A 10501-nucleotide genomic window follows, 5' to 3' on the forward strand; every position below is an offset into this window, starting at 1 on the left:
TCCCCCCAAAACTCATCATCACAGTTTAATCGTGAGAAAAACAACAGACAAATTCCAATACAGAACATTGTACAAAACAGCTGACCAGTATGCCTCAACACTGTTAAAATAATTAAAAAATAAGGAAAGTCTGAGAAACAGTTATAGCCAAAAGGATCCTAATAACGCACAAATACTAAATGTAATGTAGTATCCTGGATGGGATCCTAGAATGCATAAAGTACATTAGGAAAAATGAAGGGTATCTGAGTAAGATGTGAACTTTTAGCTAATGAAACTGTGTGGGGGGGGGAAGGGGGAAGGGGAGGGTAAATGGAAACTTTCTGTACTAGCTTTGTAATTCTTCTATAAATCTAAAAGTTTTTACATTAAAATTTATTTTTATTAAAAATAAATTTAAATTAAGTATTTAAAATATTAAAAATAACATTTAAAAATAGAGACTTTCAAAAGTCATTAATGACATCACACTCACTGTACAATATTTTAATCGGAATGATATCTGAGACTCCTTATTACTTTCTATTGAAAACTGTATCTCATTTTAAATCTTGTTGAATTATGCAAACTATGTATGACATGCAGATGTACTTGGGATGGCCAAAAGTTTCATTCGTTTTTTTCCGTAAGATGGCTCTAGTAGCGTTTAGCTATCTTTAACTTCATTCGAAACAATTTTGTTAGATTGTATGTGACAGCTGTCATATAAGTGTGCATTTAAAAAAAGACATCAAAATTGGTGAATTTTTGTGTAGCCATTTTAATATTGAAGATGGGAGGAAAAAAGCAACATTTTCGGCATATCATGCTTTATTAGTTTGAGAAAGGTAGAAACGCAACTGAAATGTAAAGATTTGTGCAGTGTATGGAGAAGGCGCTGTGACTGATCGAACATGTCAGAAGTGGTTTGCGAAATTTCATGCTAGAGATTTCTCACTGGATGATGCTCCATGGTCAGGTAGACCAGTTGAAGTTGATAGCGATCAAATCGAGACATTTATAGAGAACAATCAACGTTATACCACGTGGGAGATAGCCGACATACTCGAAGTATCGAAATTAAGCGTTGAAAATCATTTGCACCAGCTTTGTTATGTTCATCGCTTTGATGTTTGGGGTCCATATAAGTTAAGCAAAAAAAACCTTCGTGATGGTATTTCCACATGTGATTCTCTACTTAAACGTAATGAAAATGTTCTGTTTTTAAAACAAATTGTGACAGGCGATGAAAAGTGGATACTATACAACAATGTGAGATGGAAGAGATCGTGGGGCAAGTGAAATAAACCACCACCAACCACACCAAAGGCAGGTGTTCATCCAAAGAAGGTGATGTTGTGTATATGGTGGGATTGGAAGGGAATCCTCTATTATAAGCTTCCAGAAAACTAAACGATTAATTTCAACAAGTACTGCTCCCAATGAGACCAACTGAAAGCAGCACTTTACAAAAAGCATCCAGAATTAGTCCACAGAAGACACACTATCTTCCATCAGGATAACACAAGACTGCATGTTTCTTTGATGACCAGGTAAAAACTGTTACAGCTTGGCTGGAAAGTTCTGATTCATCCACCGTATTCACCAGATATTGCACCTTTGGATTTCCATTTATTTCAGTCTTTACAAAATTCCCTTAATGGAGAAAATTTCTATTATCTGGAAGACTGTAAAAGGTACCTGGAACAGTTCTTTGATCAAAAAGATAAAAAGTTTTGGGAAGATGGAATTATGAAGTTGCCTGAAAAATGGCAGAAGGTAGTGGAACAAAATGGTGAATGTGCTGTTCAATTAAGTTCTTGGTGAAAATGAAAAATGTGTCTTTTATTTTTACTTTAAAACCGAAGGCACTTTTTGGCCAACCCAATATAATCTTCTGAAGAGAGTAGCCAGTGTTGCCTATAATTTGTATCTTTATTTGCAAATTGTCTTTATTATGTAAGGGTTGTGTCAAGTGAGACGTTAATAGGAAAAGTGCACCTGCTAGAGCTTTGGGTGTTTGCAAACTTGCAAAACTCAATATGTTTGTTATTATGGAAGTCATCACTTACCCTATTTGTAACATACTGATTAAAAGGGAAAACAAAATAGTAACACTTAGGGCAATATAAAGATCGCTTGTGAAAAGTGCATTTATGTTACAGAATGTCAAGTCCCTTAACTGAAAATGTAATACAAAATAAAAGTAAATGCCATTAATAAAATATTAACTTGATAAAGTTTCAATCTCAACAGTGACAACAATTAATATTCTTATATGTTGACTGTTCGGGCAAAGAAAACATTGTTTATATCCAATATAAATATATTTGGGAAGGGGCTTTTGGCAAAAATGTTCTTACCTCATAAATAGGTTTCTGAGACCAATTTCAATGTGTATGGGGTCCCCCACACCAGTAAGCAATTCTCAGACACCAGCAGAGTATCCAGAGATTGCATCAGATTCCACAGGTTAAGGGTTCAGCCTACAAGACTGTCATCCTGTCCCCACTGCAGACTCCAGTCACGAGTCCAGGTTTTTCACCGGTGCTTCTGACTGACCAGCTATAAATCAGAGGTTCCCATGAAGGGTTCAAGGTCCCCAAGGAAGGTTCAATTAATTTGCTAGAGTGGCTCCCAGAACTCAGAGAAACATTTTACTTACTAGGTCAATGGTTTATTATACAAGGATATAACTCAGGAACAATCAGAAGGAAGAGATGCATTAGAGCAAGGTATGGGGACGGGCATGGAGCTTCCATGCCGCCTCCAGGAGCACCACTGTCCCGGCATCGCCACGTGTTCACAAACCTAGGAGCTCTCAGAATCCTGTCCTTTTGAATGTTTGTGGAAGCTTTAATTACATAGGCATGATTGATTCAACTTCTAGCCCTCTTCTCTCCCTGGAGGTCAGGGGGTGGGACTGAAAGTTCCAATCCTCTAACAACATGATTGGTTCTCCTGGCAACCAGCCCCCATCATTAGGTGCTTCTAAAAGTCACCTCTTCACATATCACAGGACACCTTTACCACTGTCTACACTTAGGAAATTCCAAGGTTTGGGGAGGTCCTGAGCCAGGAACTGTGGAGGAAGACCAAGCATATATATAAGAAAAATATATTTGGTCATTCAGATGACCAAAATATATTTCTCATAAATCACAAAAAGAATAAATTTTGAGTAGCAACATCAACAAAATTGCAAAATAGGAAGCCCAGCCTATTCTTCTCCTAGGGAGACATCCACAAACCAATTGCCTTTGTAAGAAATCCAGAAACCAGTTAAGAGGTTCAGGCACCAGATAACACAATTTGCATGAATAAGAGAAACAAAGGAGTTGCATCTTAATCTCTTTCTAGTCTTTTGATGTGACTTTGTTCCACTATGACCCGATGATCCTTTTCCAATCCAAAGGACAGTCCAGGAGCCTCTATGCACACTGTGGTGGGTCATACAGTTCTCTGGCAGGTTGTACCAAGAGGAAATTGAAAGCCTTATTTTACAAATTGGAACATTTTGGTTTGATTTATAATGCTTTCTCAGGCAGGGTCTAGCCCATAATATGCATACGCCAAACCTGAAGCACCAGCAGTTGTTTTTATCTTAATCGGTGGAAAATATAACCACAAATGCATACACAGGGAGAAATGATTTGTGACGTCTGAATCAGCAGTACAGTAATGTGCAAAATTAGGTCTCTACACTTCTCTGATTTTTCCCATTCAGACTCTTTTTTTTTTCCCCTCCCTGACATTAAGCACCAACTCTTAATGGTAGAGAGGAAGAAAAGAAGCACAAGTCAGTAGGTCTTGGTGACCATCCCTTTCTGCCGCCAATGAGTCATGTCCCTCTGGCGAGTCTGTAATTCCTCTCCTCCTCAGATTTCTCCTCTGTGTAAAGTGAGCTGTAATAATACAGTGATTACAAGAACAACATTGATTGTCTAACTCTCAGGGGCTTTCACTTTACAAGCATTGTCTCAGCCATGAGGGTGATACTCTACCTGTCCTTGGTTCACAGATGAGAAAACTAAGAATCAGGGATGATATGCAGCTTGCTCAAGGGCAGGCTGGTTGGAGGTGGCTCTGGAGCAGACCTTGAACCTGGGCTACCAGACTCCAACACTGCCCGCTCAAACCACTACCCTGTACAGTCAGAATGCAGATATCTAAGGCCAGTGAGTAACTGCGGACCCACTAAGTGTTAGGCACTCAGTGGGGGGTTGTCACACATTATATCACAATGGCTCTTTAGTCATTATTCTCTTACTTTTTAAGAAAAGGAAATCGAAGACCAGAGTAAATGAGTCATTTAATCAGAACCACAGTGAAAGCTGAATTCATATCTGGGCTTCTCTGTTTATAATGTCTAAACTCTCTCCACTGCGTCCTGTGGTCCATGTGGCTCTCTCTCCCCTGTGGCCATCAGGCAGGGGCTGGTGGTGCAATGGCTTGAAACACTCAGGTATTTTATTCAGTGCCAGCCTCCAACTCATTCTATTACCATAGCCCATTGATATGGAAAAATCCATCTTTAACGGTTGCTATGAAAATTTACACTTTGTCCTAAAGAAGTTATTATTGCCAGGAAAGGTTCAATTATTTTTCATTTTTGATATGTGTACTGATCCTTTTAAAATGCATTCTCTAATTTATTTTATGGGAACAATTTTAAGTATAAAGTTTTAAAAGGAAGACAACTTTTTTCTCCTGGAGAAAAGAAGAGAATTTAAAAAAAAGAGAAAAAGAGAACTTTTCTCTTCTGGAGAGCCTGAGACCCGTTCCCTCTGTGTGGAGTCATTGAAGGAAATACTTTCAGAGCTTTGCAGACCAGAATGCCGAGCCTACTCCCCGTGGCACTTTGGACATACTGCTTAACTTTGCTGAGGCTCAATCTGTTTGTCTGTTAAATGGGCACAATGATATTTCCCTCAAAGATTGCTATAATAATTTAAGTAGATAACAAGTGGCATATAATATGTGTTCAACAATATTTAATCCCCTTCAATAATTACTTAACAGAAATTGTCAATTTATATCTGCTTTTGCTTAACATGTTATGTTTGAAAATGACAAAATCAGGGATATAGGCCTAGAAATACAGAGTAAACACTCGAACAATGACCTTTCTTTTCCTCTGCTTTTTTTTCTTTTTTAAGGGCTTCAGGTTTTCACTGCCTTTGCCAGAGGTCAGGAAGGAGCTGTACTCTTATGTGAAGGGCAGCAAGTCCTAGGGTGAGAGCAGTAAAACTGGGGTCAGAAAAACAAAGTTCAATCCTCAGTGCTTTATTTACTAACTCTATGATCTCCTCAAATCATTTAAATTCCCTGTTCTTGTTTTCTCATCTGCAAAATAGGGAAATTAAAAATATCTCTTCTGCTTTGTTTGTAGGCAAGAGCTAGCCCTTATGGTGAATGCTTCTGTCATTTCCCCCTTATTTCATTCATTCTATAGCAAGGCTGCTGCTACTGAATGCTTATGTTTCTTCTTACTTGTTATCACCAAGAAGTGCTTGAGAATCTCAGTGTTCCTATTATAAAATTCAGCACATTCTAAGTTAAATATCTTGACATTTATTTTGAAGAGCTTATTTATCCTTCTATGACACCATGTTATACATACTAGCTCCATTATTTAAATACTTCAATATTCTATTCAAGAACTGGCAATATCCATGGATCAGCCATTCGAAGAGTGATTTTTCTGTAGCTGGCGATCTTCTGAATTCAACTTTACTCCTCTCTCCTTTAGGCCATTTGAATTACATCTTTAAATTGTTTAGGAGGTTTGGTGTGAGTGTGTGTGTGTGTGTGTGTGTGTGTGTTTTGGGCGGGGGGTTCCCTTTCTTCAGTATCCCATCATTTTTATTTTGGGGCCTTTTGGGAATTATTATTAAAGAATTGGATTGTAGAATGCCACTGCGTATTCACAGCCTGAAGCATTCATCCAAATAGATCTATCCAAAGCATTCAGTTTGTGGATTTGTACTCCTGATGCACTAAAATAAGAAATGTTAATTTCTTGCAGACTATTACTAGATGATTTTAAATATCTGCCGAACAGGAATGTCTGTTTCCTTGTGAGGCATTTCCATAATAAAATCCTGGCACCATAGCTGAAGAGGATAATTTTATATAAACAGAGAAAAACAACAGCAAGTATTTTCCCCAAGGACAGTTTTAGCTACCATTTACCAATGCTGCTTAGTTATTTCTGTCTCATTTTATGCTTTTGTTTTGAAACAAAACACAATTTTACCTGGATGCACTCCCGGATAATCAGGAATTAGCTCAGTATGTTGACTGGCTCTGCTGAAGGCAAGACGGGCAGAAAATCAGGAGGCTCCACCGCCTCGCCCCTCCCCCCACGGACATCTCCAGAGGGGAGAAAAGGGTTAAGGATTATTGAAGAATAGAGGAGAGGGGAGGGAGCCCCGAGGAGGCCCAGGCGCGGCAGGCCTCGCCTCCAAGTCCAGCTTTCATCAGCAGCGCAGCGCCCGGCGGCGGAGCTCTGAGCGCTGCTGTGAATTTGGAGGAGGGACGCTGCTGCTGCCAATTTCTGGGACCACGGCTGCGAGGAGTGGGCGTGGCCTCGGCAGTGTGGATGCTCGTTCGGAAAGATGCTGAGCGCTTTTCAGTGAGCAGTCAGGGCTGTGGTGTGTGTGTTTGTGTGTGTGTGTGTGTGAGAGAGAGAGAGAGAGAGAGAGAGAGAGAGAAGGAAGAGGAGGAGGTAGAGAGACCAAGACACCCAGAGGTGCTGAAAATCCAGACAGAGCTGGGAGACAGACTGAGAGCGGGACTGGAGCCCTCGGAGAGCCAGTCAAGATCTTTTGGGGGAGCCCAATGAATGTGAACATGAGGCCTGTCACCGGAGCTGTTCTCAAGACGCTACTTCTGTTATCTACTCCAGATTGGAACAGGGTTTTAGCTGGGAATTCCTGTAAGTATACAGCAAATGATTTAGAACTTGAAGGGGGCCTCTCTGCAAAACTTTAATTCTGTTGTTTTTTATGATGATTATTTGCAGCTGGAATTGCTGCAAAGCACATTGCTATAAATGAAGCCTCACTTAAAATCTTGCAAATACGACTGGGTTTACACATGTCTTTCCTCTTGGTCTGGTCAGAATATGCAAAGTATCGTTTCTCTGTCTACGAGCAGAATTTTGTCCTCTTGTCTTTGTGTATTCATTGAGAACACTCAAGTTCTAGTAAAACATTAAATCGTCATCTTAATCACGGAATAGCCTGTGAATGTCTTCGTTTCTTCCCTTTTTTAGGTTTCCTGAATTTTACTGGAATTATGTCTAACAGGAAAACAACTGGCAGACTTTACATTATGCTACATTAGCTTAGATTTCTGAAGTTTGCAATTTGGCAGACTGATAGCTGGCTGCATCTTTAAAATGATGCCAGGATAATAACTGAACCATACTGCAGAATTCAGGGGCAGAATTGGTAGAGGTGAACCTCAATATTAGGAATTGTGTCCTCACTGCCATCAGAATGAGACTTGAACACGGGGGCTTGATTCCTACATCTTGCTTAAAGAAATACATTCAGGTGCTTTTTTCAAAAGTATTATTCTTGAATTTTTAACTTTATAAATTTGTGATTGAATATTCTGATTCTGAGTTAATGAGATTTATTAAGACCTTATTTCTAATTTAAGTATCATCCAAAATAATTTGACAGAGGTCCCTTCATCCACTTTTTATTAGAGATAAGAAGTTTTAAAAGTTACATTTGGCCTAAAATCTCTAAAGGGGAGAATTTCCCCCTCCCTGATGAATGATCAACAAACTCAGCAAATACTTTTTCTCTCTTTCTTGGACTTTAAAGGAAAAGCTCATCTGCTTTTCAAGAAAGGGCTATGAGGCCTGGTCAGGAATTTATGTCACTACATTTCAAGCAGGTTTAGGTTTGGGGGGACACAAATAAGCCAGGAACCAGGCATTTGCTATGGTACATCCCTTGAGCGCGCTAAAGCACTCTGATGTGGGAAGAACATTAGAAATGACCTTACGGGCACAAGCCAAATGCTCATTTACATTGAATGGCCACTGTGATTGCGTCCTTCCATTCAGCATTAGCTCATTTAATGGTGTGGTATATCTATCACTCTGAAAGAAGAGAACTTCACTCGGACGCTGCAGTGTGTTTTAGCTTCTGTTTTAATTTGGGGGTGTAAGAATCCCATGAGTCAATAAAATGTGCATATTTTCACCTCATCAAAATCTTGGAATGCTGTAATGGTAGCATTTGACCCACATTACAACAAACAAACAATAACAACACAGACCCCCCCCACCACCCACACAGAAAGTTTTGTAGAAAACGCATAAGTAATTCATCATCCAACTGCCGAAGTTCAGCAAAAAAGGAAGCGCTAGAGGTCACTCTTACAATGTAAAGCACATCATTTGAAGCATCCTTCCCTTAAGGAAAGCAGCGCTTAAGTCTGGCCTAGAGGCAGTCTTGTCTTTCCAATATGCTGACTGTTTGAGTTTATAATTGACTGATGTGACTGACTGGGCTATTAGTTGTTCACATTTGTTTATTTTCTTGAAGTCCAATAAAAGGCAGATCGACCTTCAATAGCTTCTTTGTAATATATCTTCTTCAAAGGAAAGATGAGCTGCTGAGAAGATCTCAGGAGAGCAGAATATTCATGGGTGCTTAGCTCTGGCTGGGCCTCTCCTGACACTTAAAATTTCAATCCTGATTCTTTTAGCCTTGGTTTATTCTTCAGGAAGTAGTTTAATGCTCTTTTAAACATTTGATTAACTTAAAGAACCTATAGCATTTTAAATTATTAGGAACATTTAAATATTAAAGTTGGAATTCTTGGTTACCATATGTGTTAAGAGTTGACTGTTCTTAAAGTGTCATATATGCAGTTAAATGACATCAGATAATTAAAGGTGCATTTAGTAATTTCTTGTTACTATCGCATTGACAGTATGATTTGCAGCAGTAGATATAAAACAAAAAAATTCATTTGCCAAGTTTTATTTCATTAGTATTTTGTGTGTGGGGGGGGGGGGGGGAAGAAAGCAAGGCACTTATTACCAAGTCGTGGTACTCCATGTATTGTATCTTTTTTGGAGGAACAAGTCTATATGTTTACCAGCAAGGTTGTAATTCAGCATAGTGACAAGTGACCATCAACCACCATAAGTGTTTTTAAAGTATTATAATAGCTCCAGTAATTCTTTTGGACAAAACCTTATATTAAAACATGAATCAATCTTGAACACCAATATTAAAGTCAGGGAGAACTGAAGAAAAATAAAGGAAATTAAAGGTCAGTCTCTCGGGTGAATACAAAGACATTTTCCCTCTATTTACAGCTGATTCACCAGGAGCAAATCTGCTATCCACTGAGTCGGCCCAAGACTGCCCAAGGCCGCCAGTATGAAAGCTTACACGGGACAGGACTTTATACACCAGGGACAGCTCAGGGATTAGGTACACTTTAATTTGAATGTTAGTTGATCTAATTAATCAACAGGGTAAGTTTACATTAGAAGGTTTCCGTGCAAACACACACACACACATACATGTTCATGTGTATCTATGTGTGTGTGTGTGAACATATGTATATATTTATATAAAGATGCATAAACCACTAGATGCGTGTGCTTACACATCTTTGGTGACTGCTGACTCCTCTTCTGACTAAAGATGAAAAACGTTGAATGGACCACATTCTTTGGCTATTAGCACCCTACCTGACATTTCAAAAGCATTGAACCAGCCCCAGGTCTTTCCTCCTTGTTCTGGTCAAGGTGTTATTATATTGAAGAGTTCCTTCTGTGAAAGTTTAGAGACAGATCCTCGTAGTAGGGCTTGCTCTTTGATAAGCTGCACAGGCTGTTGTTGCTTTCTTCACTTGCTAGTAAGATACATGCACTGAAAAGGGAGTCACCTCTTTATTTTTTTAAATTATTAAAAAAATATTTATTTTCATTTATTTATTTATTTTGGTTGCGCTGGGGCTTAGTTGCGGCCGGTGGGCTCCTTAGTGTTGGCTTACGGGCTCCTTAGTTGTGGCATGTGAACTCTTAGCTGCAGCATGCATGTGGGATCTAGTTCCCTGACCAGGGCTCGAATCTGGGCCCTCCTGCCTTGGAAGCGTGGAGTCTTAACCACTGCGCCACCAGGGAAGTCCCTTTATTTTTAAATTGCTCTTATGAACCCACAGTTTCCTTCTGAGCATTAAGATGTTGTTGGGGAGGGGTGGACACTGTAAAAGAAGAAAAGGTGTAAGTCAGCAAGGAGTTTTGCTTTTATTTTTACTCTTGCAGATCATGTGATGGAAGCTCTCTGGCTTCAGGTATACTGAGAAATATTTAATGCTTAACAAGTAGCTTATGAATGACATAATTAGAAGTTAATTTCTCACTGTGTGCTTTCTTTTTCCATAATTGGAATAAAGGCTGTATCTGATATCTACCCTGAAAGAAGCACTAAAGAATATGTTAAAGTTAACGAAAGTTGAAGGTAATGACTTGAGTAGA

General features: G+C 39.2%; 1 protein-coding gene across 6 annotated transcripts in view; it reads left to right on the plus strand.

Moving 5' to 3' along the window:
• Nucleotides 1-6819: 6819 nt before the first annotated feature.
• Nucleotides 6820-10501, plus strand: part of CNTNAP4 (contactin associated protein family member 4) — a 264366-nt gene continuing 260684 nt past the window's right edge. For 5 of the 6 annotated variants that reach the window (XM_060000069.1, XM_060000072.1, XM_060000070.1 and 2 more), the window contains exon 1: nucleotides 6835-6919. In XM_060000069.1, coding sequence (XP_059856052.1) covers nucleotides 6835-6919 — 85 coding nt within the window. Of the gene's footprint in view, nucleotides 6920-10501 lie in introns of all 6 variants that reach the window. The other variant, XM_060000066.1, reaches the window with a different exon arrangement.

This window comes from Delphinus delphis, chromosome 20, assembly GCF_949987515.2.
Source record: "Delphinus delphis chromosome 20, mDelDel1.2, whole genome shotgun sequence".
Classification (NCBI taxonomy): domain Eukaryota; kingdom Metazoa; phylum Chordata; class Mammalia; order Artiodactyla; family Delphinidae; genus Delphinus; species Delphinus delphis.